Here is a 19,674-nt window from a genome sequence, read left to right on the forward strand (position 1 = left end):
GTGAACTAAAAATGTTTGCATAATATCTCAGTATGGAAATAAAAAACTACATTTTCATATTTAAATTACACATCATTTCAATTATTTAAAATAACTGATAAAAGTGGAAGTAAAATCCATACAAATTAGTTTAAAAAAATCAATACAATAAAAATAAAACAAATAACTTTTTCTTCAAGCTTCAAAAAATCTTTAAGCCTGAATGTTTGCAACAATTTTTTTTTCACTCTGAGTTATGATTACCAAAATTAAGCCAAATTTACTGTTTTATTGAATTCTAGCAGCTCAACTCAATCAAATAAATATTTTTTACCTTAAAAAAAAAAAGCTATTTTGTCTTTTATTTCATGCACTATTTAGTCAAGCTTACCTTTAGAACCAACTTCAGCATCTGTTACTGATAATCGCAGAAACTTTAAGCAAACATTCAAATGGGAAGTACTTTCTAAGCTCTCCTTACAGTAAAAATTCATTACTGAAATTTGTTTAACAGAATTAAATCAGTTTCAAGATTAATACTGAATAAGAACATATTAAAAATCAATGCATGTTAAAAATATTACAACTATTCACACTTATAAAATGAAAATAAATAAACATGGGATAATTATATTTTTTTGTGATAGTAAAAAGTATTTTCTACATTAATAATTATAATTTTATTTTAACCAAAATATGCATTAACACTTTTTTTTTTTTGCAAACAGTAAGTGTATAAAACAGAAATTAGATGAAATTCAGTTTAAGAAATTTAGCAAAATATGTATTCCTATTTAGATATTTCAGAGAGTGATTATTTAAAGAGAGCTTTCAATGTCAAAAACAATCAAGTTAAAATGTATATTAAAAAAAATATTGAGCCAGTTTTGAATTGGAAAAAATAAGATTTTGTAATAAATTTAAACAAGATTTTTGTATTCAAGGTAAAGAAATAAAACAGCATTATATAAACTAATGCTGAAAGAAAACACAAATAATTAAATTCGAAAAGGATAAAACTTCCTTGAAAAAAACGCGCTAAGAAGCAGCAGAAATTTCAGAAAAAAGTATCAATACAAGAAACGAATGAAATAAAAATAAATATAAATATATGGCTACCGAAGCCGACGCCTTCAGGGGGTACCGACCTCGGTAGCCATTAAAAACAAAACCATTTCTATTTGAGGGAGAAGCAAATGCTTAAAAAATCTCCCTCAGTACCCCGATGGTTTTGTATAGAGGTCCAGGAAAAACAAGATACATTCAAAATAATTAACAAATTAAGAAAAGAAAATCAATCAAAATCATCAGAAAAACTCACTAAGTCATAGGTCAAGCATCAACTTCAAAAGCAAGTAGAGGAAAAGAAAACACTAAAAACTGAAAAATCAACGCCCCCTATTATAATGCGCAGAAGAAGTTTAAAATGAAATGGAAAAGGTCAGGAGAAAGAAATACGTAGACAAATTAATAGATTGCTTAACTGTAACTCTGTGTTTTTCCTGGACCTCTATACAAAACCATCGGGGTACTGAGGGAGATTTTTTAAGCATTTGCTTCTCCCTCAAATAGAAATGGTTTTGTTTTTAATGGCTACCGAGGCCGGTACCCCCTGAAGACGTCGGCTTCGGTGGTCATATATTTATATTTATTTCATTCGTTTCTTGTATTATATAAACTAAGTTAGGTTCAGGTTAGTTTTGAAAAAAAATAAATAAATAAATTGAACCTATTTTATTTTCAGTAATTTTTATAAAGTAAAACTTTTTTTTTTCCTTTTTAAATCATAGAATGTGGTTAAAGATAAAAAATCTTAAAAAAAGTCAACAACAAAAATTGATAAGCAAGCTAGTTAGAAACTAAAAGGTTACATAAGCAATATCTGTAGTTGTCTTTCTGATATTACTCCTTTTGTATTTAAGTAAAAAACTTATATACAATGAAGCACTGTCCTTCATTTATTTTTCAATTATATGTTGTTTCATTGCAGTCTTAGTTCATTTTTAATCGATGCAATGTTAAAACAGTTCATTTATATGACAGAAAAAACATACAATTTATGTTTTTAAGTCATATATCTGATAATTTATTATAAATTATCAGATCTATGACTTTTCATTTAAGTACATAAGTAATTTGCCTGGATTTGTGAAACTCTAAATGAGGTCAGAGAATGTAATTTTTTCTCTTCATTTCAGTTAAGTCAATAGTCATAAAAAAGATCAAATTTAAGAATAAAGGTTGTTTATTTCAACATTAATAGAACTGATTTCTGAAAAAGATTGTGAGCTGCTTCACTTGTTTTCAATAACAATAATATCAAGTGCTTAATGAATAATGTTATTACATAATCAAAATTATTATTTTTACAATGAGTTTCTATTAAGAGCAATTATTTTAGTACAATGAGCTTCTATACAGGGTTCAAAACCCGGCTTGCACTGAACACAGAGCTGTCAGAAAATATCCTCAGTGGTACATAGATCATAGGTTAGAGTACTCTTGCCGTCAGACTAACAGTGGGAGGTTTTCCTCTCCATGTAAAGCAAATGCGGGTTAGTTTCATCAAAAAGTCTTCCACAAAGGCAAATTTCTCCCAATACTTGTTCCAGGAGTATATCTCCCCTTGTATTTTGGATTGGGTTCAAAATTACAAGACTAAGGAGTCGAACATTGGTAGTCGTAAATGTAAAATCAAATCTGCTGTTCAATGACAGAGATAAAATATAAAATAAAATGAGTTTCTATTACTTTGTATAAATGGTGATATATATTTTTATACGAATAAAAAATAGTGGTTTATATTTTTCTGATGATACATTTTTGGTAAAATGCATTATGGGATGGATTAAAGAACAATTCAATAAAAATGATTTATAATACAAAAAGAGTACAATGCCATTACATTATGTAATCATATGCATTAATACTATTGCTATGCATTCAACTAAACATAGAATCTTAAAAAATATGTATTCTACATAGATATTTTCATAACAAAACTTTCATAACTGTTATTACAAATCACTAAAATATATATTTTTTAAAGTTAGCAATGCAATATCTATGCAAGGTATAGGGTGCAATTGAATTTAGAAAGTAAACGCAAAAGAAAAAAAATCTACCATGTTTTCGTGAATTCTAACTAAATTTTTTTAACCTTCTATATGGGAGCAGGATTGTTTATGATATTAAAAGCCACAATATGTTCAAATACACACCAATTAGTATGTAGGCTGATTTCGTAAAACGTGTATTGGTAGGTTAAAAAATGATTTAAAATGTTTTCATAGATAAAAAACTAAAAAAAAAAGTACATTAAAAAGTTTCAACATGAGCATTTTTTCCAATAAGAATTTACTGCATGAAAACTTTATATTGAAATTAAAAAGTTAAATAAATATCTAATTTTGCTATTAACAAGTTATAAGATTTAACAAAAAGTCCTTTAATTTTATCTTGTTAAATTGTATATATAGAAAGCAAAAGTAGGAAATTTTCAACAAAAACTTGCTTGAATTCAGATGTTATATAAGGCTAAAACCAGCATGAACTCAAAATAAAATAAAGATCATTATAAATATAAATGGTTCAATTCGTAAAAAAATATATAAAATTAAATTACCATGAAATGCTAATTTTATTTTTAAATCAGGACAAATTGAATAGTTATTTTCACTCTTCCAAACAAGACATTCCAATCCAATTTTCAAAAACCTGTCTTATAGAGAAAAAATAAAAATAATTAGAAATATAATTATTTATGGAAATAATTAATAGACACCTAATGATTAAAATAAAAGGTTACACACATTAAATTTGCTACAATTAAATTTGTTAGGATCATTGACATATTGCAAGAGAAACAATAGGCCGGAACAGCCTATTCAAAGACGTTGTGAGTTCGATGCCTGCTGGCTTTTTAGTAAAAGGTGATTGGTGCACAATAAATCTGTCGGGTCACAAAGTCCCCCATGTTGCTGTAACAAATCATACCTCTAGAGGTACTGAATTGGAGACTGGTTGTTCTCTGGTTCAGGTCAAAATTGCGATCCGTAGATGAACGTATGAATGGGTCTGCCCTATCATCGGGCTGTGACGTATGTGTGTGGCAGAAGTCCAATTATCCAATAAAATTATTTGAATTTTCAGAAATTTTCACTCTTAGCATTTATATTTTATACAACCACATTAAGCATTACAATAAATAAAAATACCTTAACAATAATTTATAATACTGTATGTAAAGTTTTTAAGAGAAACTTTATTCCATGCTTCAGAGTTTATGATTTTGAAAATAGTTAAGTATAAAGTTCTGAAGGTGTATATCAAATTCTACATAACACTTTTATATACATTTCATTTGTAAGAAATTATTTCGTTCAGAGTTTCTACAAATAAATTTTATATTGCTTTACTGAAACACTAAAGAGTATATCAATGTTTTTTGAATTTATTTAATGCATCTAAAATTTTTAAGATACTACCTGAATTTCGTTTCTTTTAACTGCAATCAAAATATATTTAAAATAGTAAGAAGCACTTAGTTTGATTTTTAATTATATTTATAATTTATTAATAAATTTCATATCTCACACTTTTATCAGAATCAAAAGCTTCATTTCAGAGCTTATTCAGCTTTATCATGTTTAAAAGCATTATTTTAGATAGATTTCTTTCCAAAATATGTTTAACAAATAAACATTACTATATTTAACTTTATCATATGAACTAGTTTCAAAAACAAAAGTTTTACCATAAGATTTTCTTTCCGACTTGTTTTTCACAACTAAGAGCTTTGTAATAGAAGTTGCTAGGTGCTGCATAATAAAAGTTATAAATTCTTCAAATTTCTCAGTACTTATATCAATTTCTTTTACCTAAAGGGAATCACATTTTTCATAAATACTTCAAGCATTTTGAGAATTTTTTTTACGAACAACAACAAGTAAACAAACTAACCCACTTAATAAACTTAAAAGAATGATGAATATACTTTTGGAAATATAGGCAGAAAAATAATAAAATAATTCCTTTATAAAAAAAGATTAAACTTATTCCTGGATATTCATCAATTGCATTGAAAGTGCTATTGGAGTTTAATGAATTAGAATATTAAATGCTATTGAATGGCTAATATAGATCAACATAAAAATCTATATCTAATAATATATCTAATTGGAGTGGTATGTTACTCTGCTGAACATATTGAATTAACAGAATTAAATTTCAGTCATAGGATGGCAACAGGTATCGTTTCTTTTTCAGATTATGTGAATAACGTAATTCTGTGTGCATGTAATTACTGAACTCGCATAAAAAGACATGTACATTCTAAAGAAATTTCATTAAATTTTATTATTACCTCTAGCTGAAGAGCTTTTTTCAAAAACGAAAAACTAGCTTCAGGTTTAATATTGAATTGTCTCTAAAAATACAAAACAGAAGTAATTAATTATACAATCATAAATAAAAGTAGAATTTTTTTTTTTTTTTAAATACATAATCCAATGTAACCTGATCAAAAACTTCACCTAAATTTTTATATTTATGAACAACTAAGCATCACAAGTTGTAAAAAAAGTGAAAGTTTAGCTGGACATTTATAATAGACAAATGTTATATAAAGCTAATGTATAAAATTTTACATGTAAACATAAATTTTAACTTTAAAAGGAACTTGTAACAGATTGTAAATATATTAACAGATATTAAATATATAAAAATTTTATATTTTGAACAAATTATAGCAAAAAATTTGCCTCAGTTTTATTTTCTAGATTTTGTTAGCATTGCAGGTAAAATGCAAACACTCCTTGTACAATTTTGATAAATAATTATCTTTGATTAACATATCAAACTGGGTTTGACACCATATTTTTTTCAAAAACAGCCTTAATGGAGCCTTTTATTTTTTGTCAGCCTTTTATTTTCTGTAAGCAGAGGTTCTAAAATTATAATTTTACTTTTAATTTATTTTAAATGAATAAAATAATTAGAAATCATAACACTTATTCTTGCAGAGTACTTATTAAAAGATTTACTACTTTTATTGCTTAAATTTTTTTCTGCTGGTCTTTTAATTAAACACCCACAGTGTCATTCTCAGTCTACAAAATTGTTGATTTTCACCCAATCAAATGCCTTAAAACATGGTTTGTGGAAAAAGTAAGTCCATAAGATGACCTTAAAGTTTAGGTATTTTTATTCCTATTTGTTTACAGTTACTAAGTTAATACTGCTTACTAGAATGGACCTTATAGTTTAATTTATTTAAAAATTCAAAATTAGTTCAGTTATTAGTTATTCAAGTTATTAGTTATTCAAAGTAATTAATTTTTTAAACAAATTTAGCTCATAAATTAAATTTCCACATAATTTAGTTTATTAAAAATGCATATAATTTCGCTTACACTGTGTTGAGAAAGAAAGATTTTATTTCTAAATATGTACCAACAACAAAAAACTTTAAGGCTGCAGACGTGCCAACTCTCCCGCATTTTGCGGGAGTCTCCCGAATTTTGAGTTATTCTCCCGCCCTCCGGAATTGATTTGAAAAACTCCCGAATTTTACTGCGATCGACGGCCAAACTCAAAATTACCTAATTTTTCCGCGAGTGCGAAAGTAAGTTTTTCTTTCAGCTTGAATTCCATCCCCTCTTATCAAACTACCATCTGCCTGAAGCTTAGTTGAACATGCTTTATTTTCCCCCCTCTTCAACGTTACCTCTTAACACTCCTATTTCACCCGCCCCCTTACACTGGGGGCGGGTGAAATCTTCCTCTTCTTTCGTGTAGAGTTGAATGCAATGACGTCACATGTCGTTATCCAGTGTCGTCCGTTCAGGAGTGGGGAAACTCGTACTCTCGATAGTTGGAATTGATATTATAGTTTTTAATGCGTATTTTTCCACGGTTGGCAACAAGCTCGTAAACTAGCAACGTGATATCAATTATTCGTTTAGTCTTCGTATATTTAAAAAAAAAAAAATTTCAAGGATGTCTTAAGTCGAAACGGAAGTATGGATCAATTTCAACAAATCATGTACCAATGACTTTAGCAAAACTTAATTGCGGAGAGCTAAGTCTGCAACTCTTTTTTTCATGCATACAGTAGAGAACCATTTATCTGGTATCCAGATAATCCGGGAAAAAAATTTGCTCGGTTCGCCCGCCATTTTGGACTAAAACGATATGAAAAAAAAAGCGGAAACTGGACTAATCCTTGAAGTTGAGTAGAGGAAAATGTGAGGAAGGGAAGAATTTTTTTCCCCGTTTACCCAGAGAAACATCATTTCTTCCGCGACCTTGAAGATTTTAGATCTTCATTCTCTTTTAGGTCGTTCAACTCAAAGGAGTGGCATGATGATTTCGTTTGCTGTTTGATTTACGAGGGGGTGGGGAAAATGCATTGCACATGCATATCAGTGAACAGAAGATGAAAGAGAAAAATATATTTATCTATTTGACATCGATTAATAAAAATAAAATGTTTTTCTTTTGAATAAATTCTGATTCCTTGGAAGTGCGGTATCATTCGCAAGTTTTTTTTGATGTGGAATCACACCTGCTTTAATTAAAAATCGCGTTTTTATAAAAAAAAAAAAAAGGGAGAATTGTTTATTAATTTAAGCATACAATTATTTTATGAAGCAGATTGCAGTTTCGTTTTTCTGATTCCACTACGTTTTTTTTTTTTTTTTCATGATAAATTTTACACTCAATAAAATTATTTGTATTACCAAATTTTTTCATTAGTTTTTTTTTTTTAAAGTCCGTTGATCTTGCCTTGTTCTAGGTTTTAATATTTATGCTAGTGCCGTTTTTTAACTATCGTTTCGGTTCGATAATTTTCAAGTGTTGTTTTTATTTAGATTAATAGGTTTTCCTTTTATTTTCGCCCTCCCCCCCCATGAAATATATTGCGTTATTTAATCATTGGTTTTGTTTATTAGTTGATTTAGGAATCGTAATTATTTTTTAAACTTGTTTTTCTTGTCTAAACTTGCAAATTTTTTTATTCTTTTAAATTTTATTTTTCTACAATTTTTTTCCTTTTTAGATTTAGGAGTGCTTTTCTTTTTTCTCTTACTTTAAAATGTGTTTACATTTTTTCCTTGTAATTTGGGTTTGATAAAACATCGATTAACGACACTTTTTTGTCGATCCAGGAAACCGGGAAATTAAGACATCCGGGATAGCGATGGTCCCGAGCATCCCGGATAATTGGTTCTTTATTGTACAGACATTAGTATTGAATTGGTTTTTTAAAATAAAATAGTTATTCAATTTGTTTATTTTTTAAAAGTTTTTGTGCATTTTTATTATAGTGTCAAGGGTTTTTGAATAATGTTTTATTAAGGAAATGGTATTTATTTAAAGAGTATCTACCTAATATAGTTTTGTGTTGCTAAATCTGTGTTTAATTATTTTATTTCCATTTAATATTTTTAAACAATTATTGCTCTATTAGTGTGTAAAATTTCTTGCATTCTTATATTTAATAAATTTTTTACTTAAAATTCCTTAGAAGTGCCAAATGTTGCATACCATGCACCTTTTTTTACCCCTCCTGAAATCTCCTGAATTCTTGTTAGGGAAACTCCTGAATGTTAATTTTGCTAGGTTGGCACGTCTGGGCTGTAGTTCTTTGCACGAAATAAATATAACATAAATGTGTTCCAAAAATAAAAATTCAAGTTAACTTGAAATTTGAAAGAAAATAAAACTTTTTTGACACAAATACATTACGTTCGGAAGAGCAAATCTAAGCCAACGAAAGAATGATAAATTAAAAACAAATAATGAATTAATGATTAGGTAAATATTTCAAAAATAAATATAAATTATAATAAATTATTTGAATTTCTATAAAAATATTTTAATAAAATGAACAGGAATATTAAAGTTATACTGAAAAATATTATATATATTGCGAAGCCTACATTCCTTTGGTGTATTACAAAGCTTACATTCAAAGCCTACGTTTTATTTTACTCTGCAAAATAAAAATAAATGTATATTGAATGCACTTAAAATGGACATATTTAAATTGAGCCTTCTAAATAATAATAATGACAGAATGTTAAAACATAATAAAAAAATTATCACTGAATTAAAAGTAATTCTAATTACCATGAAACATTCTCGAGCTGTATCATTGAAGCACAAAAGTTGCAGAACTGTTTTCATTGAGAGAGAGGAAAGCACTGCATTTTCATGGAGAACACTAAAATCCAACCAAGTTTGAAGCTGCAAAAAAGTAAAAATGTGGTAAGACAATATTGTGTTTGCAGGCAGTGTGTCCACTGATAAAGAGCTGTTTTGCTTGTTTTTGGTTTCTAACTTTTTATTTAAATTGTTTTCATAATGAAAATTTGTTTTAGCATGTTTCCATTTTGACTTATTATTTTTTGACTTATAGTTTTTATCTTAAAACTTATTTAAATCAATTTCATACTTTGATTACATGTATATACATAAGTTAAATATATTGAGAAGACATGGAAAATAATGTAATAAAGATTAATGAAAAGAGAAGAAAATTATTAAAATAAAGTATTCTAAAAAATTATTTCAAAAAAATAAAATTAAAAAGCCAGAAAACATAATAATGAAAAAATATAATTTCGTCATCAGCTCACACGATTATATCCGCAAAAAGGGGAGCTTTCTAATATTGTATTAATTTAGCCAATTTTTTGAATATTTTCAAAAATATTTTATTTTAATAACTTTTCCTTTTTATTAGAGAGAGAGAGAAAATAAATGTTTGATTGACTAAAAAATGATACTGTAATTTAAAATCATAGGTTATCTTAGGTACATAGAAATCTGAAAACATATAATAAAAGTTTAAAACTTTTTAAAAATCAGTGATGCATACAACTTTTAGTTATTTCTAATCTAAATATTTCCAATGAAGCAATCAAATAGTTCAGAAATGAAGTCTACATAAAATGACTTCATTCGGTATGAGCATATGATAAACACATAATTGATGCCTAAATGAAGTTTTTTTTTTGCTTCACATTTCATGAACCAGAGTCTTTTAACCTACATATTCCAGCCACATTTTAGAATAACAATTACTATTAATGATAATATTTAAAAAAAAAAACAACCCTGAAACTCAGTATTATACAGTGTTTTCGATTTACAGTAAATTTCAGGCAGTTTTTTTTTTAATTCAATGTTTTAGTTTAGTAATACAGGGTAAAGTGTTAAATATATTTTATCAGCTCCGTGGAAAATAAGCGTTATTTGGCATTATTTATAACCTATTACTGTGATTTAAATTGAAGAAAAGGAATTTTTTAAAAAAAAATTCTTTACTTGAAGATGAAACTTACTCTTGTTACGCCACACTTCATAGCGTCTTTTTTTTAAAAAAAAATACTTAAAAATATTAGCTTTTAACTTTCAGTTACATTTCTCAATTATAAATAAATCATTGAGTACACTACAAATCATAATTTAACTTCTTTAAGTTTAATTTTATATTGGTCTGTTACAAACTAAATTGGTTATTCTATTTCAAAACCGACTTCATAATGAATGATTTAATAAAGCATGCTTTAAATGTATACTGACCCTGAGAATATAAAACTTATTTAAAAAAATTATTTAAATCACATGATTATGCATTATTAATACGTAACTGCTCATTTCGAAATAAAAATGAGAGAGACTAGATAAAAAAAAATATTTCACATAAAAAAAGGATTTGTTTCAGAAACAAATAGATTTTTATTAATTTTTTTTATCAAGAAACTGAAAATAAATCTTATTAACTAAAATAAGAAAAATAAATTGTTTTAATTCTTACCGTATAAATACTTAATTCATTTAATGGTTGATTTTTGAAACACCACCACAGCATAATTTTATGATGAGTATAAATTTCTGATGAATGAGGAATTTTAGAAAGTTGTTCCCACAATAATCCATTAACTAAAACAAAATTATGAATAATAATCACTGGGTGCATTAAATATGTATATTTATATATAGCTAATTGTCAATTAAATTATTCATCAATAGATAAGAGATATAAATAATAAAATCACATTAACATTCTTAAAACTGAATAATATTTTCAAAACCAATTTTAACAAGGTAGCAAATGATATAATTTATTTTTGCACCACAAAATTAAAGGTATATTTATATAAACGTTATACATAAAAAGCTAGATGTAAAATAGAATAAGAAGCAATATAAAATAAAATATTATAAATTGAATATTTTTTTACAAATGCATAAAATAATTTTATTTTTACATTCATGAATTAATTAATATAGTCAATGTCTCTAATCTAATAAGCTTTTGCTGGGTAATTGTTATGGGTTTTTTGGATTTCTAAAATAAACTAGAACAAAAACGTGGAAGTGCACAAATATTGAAGTTAAAATAGATATACTTTCATTTTAGGACTACAACTGTAGTATTATCAGTGTTAAGACACAGAATGGCAGAGAAGGTAAGAGAACTTTTTCCTTCCCTTCATTTTTGTGCATCAACACGGATCATGGTACTTTTTATAAAATCAAAAAGATTATGCCACTTTTAATTATATTATTTGTACTCATAAATGTTGTTCTTTTACTTTATTTAAAACTGGGTGCCACATAAAAATGGCATTTTTTAGCATTATCTGCTATTTTAAGATATTTTTTAAAGCTATGCATTAAGCTGTAACTTTAATATTACTAAATCTTGATAAAAATTAATTTTCTTATGACTTCTAAGCAAATTTGATAATTTTGCATTGGTATTTTGACAACTTATTTTAATTTGATCTACACCTACATCACAATTGTAATGATTCTATTTTAAAAATACTTTAAGGCATGAAGTTTTACATAAGTTATATATTACATCATTGCACTCTTTATGACGAGGCCTTACATAATGTGATTAGAAACATCTATTTTAAACTTTTGGTTTAAGTTTCTGATAAGCTTTCAAATCAGAGATAAAAATATATAACAGTTTAAACTTTTACAAAGCTACTATAGTTTTGGTAGAATGTTCATTTCATTTTTTCACTTATATTTAATATTTTCTCCTTCCTTTTTTATTTAGTTAAATTGATGATAAAAGTTAGAGATAATTCCCCTATTGATGCTACTTTTAATCTAAGTTTCTACAATGAAACAATTAGGCATATAATTATGGAAGAGAAAAATTAACTTCTGCTAATAAAATAAGCTTATAGAAATTTAATATAATCAATTTATAAAGTTTTGAGATATTATAAATAAATGAAAATTTAAAAATATTTCCAAAATGAAGCAAAAATTAAGTGTTTGGAAAAATATATAGATTTCTTATTGATTTTCATAACCTAATATAAAATTCTAACTTTGCGTGATTCCTGTAACATTCCTGTACAAGTAAAAAGCTTTTAAAAAAAAAAGTTTAAGCTTCAAAAAAAAATTTACTTTAACAGCAAATTAACCAATAATATGCAAACAAGCTATATGTAACCAAAGAGTTAAGTGTGATTCCATTTCACATTACTTACAACTGATTACTATTGATATTAATCTTACCAGTTATCCATATAATATTAAAACAGAGAATGATTTGGTTATGCCAACTATTAATTAAATTGACATAAAGAAGCAGCTCAAAGTTTTGCTTTTCAGAAATAACAGAATGTATATTTAACAGAAACATCCAAAAATGTTTGACACATATTTAAAAAAATATGTATTTTAAACAAACATAACACAATAATTTTTGTACTTTAGCTTTAAAATTAAACTATCATTAATCTATTAATAATTAAATTTTATAATGTATAGCTGCCAATTTTATCCGTTAGTTGAGAAATATTTTATTTTGATATTTAAAATGACAGTAACAGCAAAATTTGTGATTTTATATTTAATTCTTGGTTTCATGAAGTATTTAAAATGCAATTGACCACAAGTATATCTAATTAATTTAAGCAAATAAAAGATCTGATAATCATTTAATGCTATAATTACTGATGGAATTTAAAAAATATCTGCTTACAGTTACCGATGCTAAGAAAAATGTTTCTCAAAAAGTACACATGATGGCAGATATATAAATTTTAACACATGCTTTCATTTTTATTTTATATATACATATTTGTAATTAACACGAACTAGTACAAACCTTCATTCAGTCCAGATTCAAATTTAGCAATGTTTTCATACATACAACACTAAAAATAATTTTAAAAAAGATTTTAATAATAGACATATAAAAACATAAAATACAGCTTGATTATAATATAAAAAGAAAAATAATACATTAAAGAAAAAAAGAAAGGTATATCTTAAATAATAAGTAAAGGAAGTCACTAGGCTTTATATTCACAAATAAAATGAGAGAAACTCACATAGCTTTAAAAAAATATTATCAGTAGAGTTAAGTAACATTATACATTAAGAAGGAAAATTTAAAAAAATATTTTTTTTTTTTAAAGAAAAAACTTTTTTATGAAATCAGCTGATAAGAGTAATACTGTATGAGTGCGAATAATGTGCAAGAAATTAAGAAACAGCAATGTGTCAGGCGAAATTATTTTTAAGAAATGTCTTAAAATGGGAAAATATACAGGGAAAAGATCAAGCACTATTTTTCATCAGATTAAATCTACATAAAATCAATTTTATTCTTTGACAAAATTCAGAAACTAAAGAAAATTCTAATTTAATACAAAATATGCAAAAAGGAGGAATTGTAATTGTAAGGAATAAAAAAAGGGTAAATTACATACAGCCAAACTAAAGCAGACATGCTTAATGAGAGAAGGTGAAGAAAGAAAGTTTTCAGAGTTGCATGTTATATAGTAGATAAGGTGGGGTATGAGGAATTGACTTTCAACAATCCTAAAAAGCAAGAGCAGCAACAGAAAGAATAAGGTGCTGAAGAAAAGTATTAGTGGCACAAATAATGTAAGAAAGGTAATAAGATAATAATAAAAAAATAAGGAAAAAAAATGTTAAGCTATAACATAAGTTAAAGTATTAAAAAATAGAACTTGTAAAACAGATTCATTTGAAAATGTTCACACTCAAACTGCAAAAAATTAGATAAATTTTAAAAGAAAAACTTTACTATAACAATTTGATGTTATAGGGAGCAATTTAAAAAATTTTTAAAAGTACTTAATTATAATTAAAATTTTAGTTTGGAATTTAATGTACCACATATAATTTAAAAACATGCTTCTTCATCAACAAAAATTGAAATTTAAGTGATTTAGTTATATTTTTTTGAAGTTATGCTACACAAAAATTTAAAAAATCACTAAAAATCTGAGATATTGATTATAGAAACGAACTTATATATTAAACTATATATTTGTAGAGAGTATGTTAGTTATTTGGGACAGTGGGAGTTAGCTTTCAGTTGTTTATTTTACAGTTCATAAATTATAATAATAATAATAAAAAAATAATGAACTGGTCAAGTTAAGCATTCACTGCCTCAATTAGAGGTCATCCCTGTTTACAAGTGCAACCAGTCTGCCAATTTTTATAAATTTTTTTTCTGAATAAACTTAATTTGATCAATTACTTTTTTCTTTTCTTTTTTAACTCGTTCATGAACATGTTAAAATGTAAATTTCGATAAATTCCCCCCCCCCAAACACAATTTTTCAACATAATTAAATTCAGAGAACTGTTTTTCTTTGCGGAAAAAATATCAAAAACAGCCAGAGGGTAAAAATCAACTATATCCTAGTTTTTGCATTTAAAAATATTATTAATAATCAGAAAACAAAAAGTAAATGAACAGAAATTTTTAATTTATCACTATTAAATCCCCTCTGAAAATATTGTATTTTATAACTTATGAAATTACTCTTTTCTCAATTAATAGTTAAGAACAGAGTTCATAATTAAGAACAGAAACATAAATAAATGCAACAGGACAGTGTAATAGCATTATTAAAAATGTACTAATGAAGAAAAATAAACTTAAATGTAGTGTTTTATAACTGTTGCAAAATGAAAGCAAAGTAATTTTATGAAATATGAAAATTATGTACTATAAACAATTATCAGTGTTAAATAAAATAGTTGCAAAATTAAAATGTTCGATATAAGAACATAAAAACATTTATGTATGGCCTGTTATAAAATGTCTCCAAAATGCTTGCATACATTGTATTCTGAAATAATTTTACATAAATTTTCCTTATAATAAATTAATTAGAACTTAATGTATTGTAAGAATAATGAAACTTACTTTTCATTATGTAAAAATCCAATATAACATAAAGATAAAAATGTTATTTGTGATGTATTCAGGTTTAATGAGTTAACTGAATCATCATGACAGTCATATTTTTCAGATAAAACTGCAACACAATCTTGAAGAGGGTCTGGAAAATGTTTATGTTATGAGATATGTTACTTAAATGTTATGAGCTATAAGTTTCCTTTCATAATTTACAATTCAAAATTAAGGTTTTTATACAGTAACTTAATTTTGATATAACTGTAATGTGTAAATAAATATAGAGAAAATGAAAGGAAAAAGTTATTGAAAGCCTCATTGATCTATAAAATAAATAAAAACAAATTATTAATAATATTTATTCAGGGTGTTTAATAAAGACTGCCCTTAAGTTTAGAATCCTTAGGGGGGAAAGAGCATACACAGTAGGGGTCACAAATTAATATTTCAGTCAGAAAAAAAAAAACAAGGCATGAAAATCACAGACGAGAAAGGCAATTGTTCAAAACTTGATTAGAGGAACAAACAGGGAGGATGATTATAGGAAACTTTAATCCTGCAATCAAACAAGTTTTAATATTCAATCTTCCTTAATACTGATTTGTCATATTTTGATTATGGTTTGATTTTTACTCATTTAAATAATAATTTTCAACTCCAATATGTACACTTTTTTTAACCTCATTTCAAGGATTCTACAAAAATATGTACTAAAGGTGTTATTTGAGGAGTACCCTATAAAAAGGAATAAGTAAGTAAATACCATCACAGTAATAAAAGATTTATTCATTTAAAACAATTATACAAAAAAAAAAAAAAAATGACAGAAGTTGAAAACAAGGTAAGAAGTAGATTATGAAAAACTTTCTTCACAAATCTAATATAAAACTAAGAAAATATTTTTTTATAAATATATTTTCCATTTTAAAAGAAATTGGAGAGAGCATAAATTAATTGAAGAACTTAAAAGAAGTTTCTAAGTGAGAATTTTGTGAATTTAGGAACACCACTTTTAAGAATTATAGCAACAGCCTTAGGCTGTTTTTGAAATCAATTTAATAACCTAATAGAAAAAAAATTTATGTGTGTGCAAATTAATACCTGATATTCTGAAATATGTTCCATACATACACATATAACGCTCTTATAGAACATAAGTATGTATCTTCTCTCATTAAGCTTTAAACAATAAGAAAGAGAATCCTTAATTGTTGCAAAATTGTATTCTCTTAATTAAATTGTATAATATAAAGAGGCTTCATTACCTTGTTTGTTTAATTTACTAATCCATTTTATTCTCTATTTTTTTAAATTTTAAACAGACTATAACTTCAAAATTAAAAAGTAATCAAATGAAATATCCCCAAAATGTTTTCTTTCATTAACACAGATTTGATTTCACACATTTAGCTTTGAGTTCCATTGGGATGAAACTGTAAATGTAATAATTTTGTTAAGTTACAAATGTGACTTCATAAATTTTTTTTGAAATTCTTATTCAATTTATATTTCGTACAAAAAATTGTTTAATATTTTTTTCCAACGAGATTATTGAGAAATAGCATAAAAAGTAAATATAAAAATTTATTGTAAATTAATTATAAAATATTAACGAAATATCTTTAGCAATAAATGTTGTTTAATTAGATAATATCATAAAATTACTTTAAAATATTAAACAAAACAAAAAAAACTACTTCTAGTTTTGAAAAAATAAGCCTTTAATTTTGAAAAATAATCGAAAGTAAAAACATAATGACAGAGCAAAATAAATAAAATTACTGGTAAATACAGTTAACAGTTTTATTGATTTTAAGCTGATAATAACCAAAGATTTCTAGATCTCCTATGTTAATTAATGATAAAATCATATGGTTTTTATGGCCAATAAGAATGCTCTAACAACTGAGAGAAAGTGCTTCAGACCGTTATCTCTTTATGTTATGTAGAGATAAGTATAATAAACAAAATAAATAAAAATGAAAAATTTTATAAATCCTTACAGAAGAAAAATGTTAAATGAATAATCGCCAGGACATTTAATAAAATAATCTTCAACGGATTGTATAAAAAATAAGTTCTGTATAGCACTTACAGTTTAAGTATTCCACTCCATGTAAAATTTGTGCAAGGTAAGATTCAGATACTTGATTCCTTAGGCATATGTTGAGTAATACTTTTATGCAAGTATGGTTCACTTTTTTTTCAAGACCACTAGTTAATAAGATTAAAAATATTGATAATTCGTTTTACATGAACAATTACTGCATTAAAAGGAATATAAATACTAACTGTGTTAAAGATATCAACATGTAACACATTTAATATACAATCTTTTAGAACAATAGACAATAAAGAACAATAACATTAATCTCTTTCTTTTTAAAAAAAGAGAAAGATTTGTAAAATGATCAAAATGGACAATAAATTCTTGGAATCAGGAATATTTTTACTAACACATAACAATCGAAAATTACAAATGAGAAAAAAAAAATTAATGTAGAGAATTTTTTTAAAACCAAAATAAGGAAAAATCTGAATAATCCAAAATTCAAATTAACCATAATTTTTAAAATACTAACAAATACTATATAATTTTTAAGTTATTAAGTATAAGGTATATTAAGATATTTAAGATAAATTGCGATAATTTTATTTTCTATTTCTGTTTATCTTCAACTAGAGTAATAAAAAAAATCCAGACTTTTTAAGTTGTATTATTTATTTATTCATGCCACAATCCACTTTTAAATTTAGTTAACAACAAATAAAAATTATAACTATGCAAAAACAATTATAACAATCAATAAAAATTGAATGATGCAAGGACAAATATTAATCCAACTATATCTTATGAAAGCAAATAAAAATATCGTTTCATCATTGCATTTTAGGTAGTTAACAAATATTTTTGTGGTATAGCAATGGTAACAATAATTAACTAACTCGTTATCTCAATCGTCTCGTTGTCAATCTCGTTAAGGTCTATTTAAAGAGGGACAAAAATTTGTTTACGTTAAAAGTAAGTCACGTTATTTGTTCAGATTTTTTTTTAATGAAAATCGTACAATACGTAGACATTCTCTATTATAAATTTCTATTTGCGTTTTCTAAACATAAACTTCCAACATGAATATATAAATTACCAACTGATATACATATTTTCATAATAAATACAACTTATTAGTACTTTAAAATATAAAACATGGCTATAAATTCTATAGGCTTATAATGAAAGAAAAAAATATTATTAAAAGAAATTCAAAAAGTAAATTAATTTACTGCATCAATTACTAACAAAATAATCAGATCAATCAAGGATCAATACGGGTGATCATTTCTCTTGAAAACATACTTCTTTACAGTGAAGAAAAGAAAATTCTAGTCATATTAAGAATACAAAAGGGCTTATCTTGTTTTCTGCAATCTCTCCTCCTCTCAACATATTCAATTCACATAACTCTTAAAAACTAACAATCGACACTATAACTAACGTAACCAAACATAAACTAATTATCAACACTTTAACAAAGCATTAAAATGCCTACTCTTGTTGATATAGAACTGTGAATAATCACTTTTCTTACTGGTCAGAGAGGAAATAAATTTTCTGTTCGCGTTAAAGTAAAAGTTTTTTCAAGAATAATGAAATTCGAGTTTACGTTAAAAGTACTTTGAAGCATTATATGCATATTCAAGTTGACGGGGAATCAGAAATTAGCTCACGTTAAGCGGAATTCATGTTAAGTGTGTGCACTTTAAAGAGGTTTGACTATATTTGAAACAGTAAAAATTTTATGAGATTTTAAAGTAAGGAAAAATACATTGTGCAGCTTATAATAATGAAAAATGTTTAGTTAACATAGGTTTCTGTTATAATAATAGCTCAAAAATGATCAAATGAATATGTTATTATATATGTTACATAATCAGATAATCTCTAAAATTTAACAAAACTTTAAAAGTTGTCAAAATAAAGATATAATTGGTGCAATAAACAACAACGGAACAAATAATTTGAGCGTTATCTCGTTGTTACATTAATAACAATGTAATTCAATGGGCTTAAAGTCAAATCTTAAATCTAAAAAAAATACTAATATATATATATACTTAAATTGATACTCACTAGTTAGATAAGAAAACTTCATCAGTTTTTACTTCCCAGATACGATTGAATATATGAATAGAGATAAGCTTTTTTAAAAAGTTGAGTAAAATAGAGTTTTCTATTGCATCAAAGTGAATAACAGAGATTGTTTTAATCAACAAAGACCAGGCATATTTTCCCATAAAAGATTTTGATGATAATTGCTATGAAGAGAAACAATTTCTTTTATAAAAAAAAAATACTGCCAACGTTAAATATTTTTAATAAGAAAATTATTTTAAGGAACTTAACATATAAGTTAAAAATTATAAGAAAGTACTGATTCTAAGAAAATATTGATTTATAATCCTTGCTG

The 19,674-nt window shown here is 25.5% G+C and overlaps 1 protein-coding gene across 7 annotated transcripts in view; it reads right to left on the minus strand.

Annotated features, from left to right (window-relative positions):
* Positions 1-19,674, minus strand: part of LOC107443481 (uncharacterized) — an 86,307-nt gene that overhangs the window by 7,074 nt on the left and 59,559 nt on the right. For 3 of the 7 annotated variants that reach the window (XM_087154262.1, XM_087154261.1, XM_087154260.1), the window contains exons 4-13: positions 19,338-19,522; positions 17,304-17,422; positions 15,218-15,353; positions 13,133-13,181; positions 10,808-10,932; positions 9,115-9,231; positions 5,345-5,407; positions 4,736-4,859; positions 3,605-3,700; positions 371-475 (exon numbers count right to left, since the gene is read on the minus strand). In XM_087154262.1, coding sequence (XP_087010388.1) covers positions 371-475; positions 3,605-3,700; positions 4,736-4,859; positions 5,345-5,407; positions 9,115-9,231; positions 10,808-10,932; positions 13,133-13,175 — 673 coding nt within the window. In that variant the 5' untranslated portion in view covers positions 13,176-13,181; positions 15,218-15,353; positions 17,304-17,422; positions 19,338-19,522. Of the gene's footprint in view, positions 1-370; positions 476-3,604; positions 3,701-4,735; positions 4,860-5,344; positions 5,408-9,114; positions 9,232-10,807; positions 10,933-13,132; positions 13,182-13,576; positions 13,852-15,217; positions 15,354-17,303; positions 17,423-19,337; positions 19,523-19,674 lie in introns of those variants that run through there. The other 4 variants (XM_087154257.1, XM_087154259.1, XM_087154258.1 and 1 more) reach the window with 4 other exon arrangements.

The sequence above is a fragment of the Parasteatoda tepidariorum genome, chromosome 10, assembly GCF_982258835.1.
Source record: "Parasteatoda tepidariorum strain Cologne lab strain chromosome 10, Ptep-v5.0, whole genome shotgun sequence".
NCBI lineage: Eukaryota > Metazoa > Arthropoda > Arachnida > Araneae > Theridiidae > Parasteatoda > Parasteatoda tepidariorum.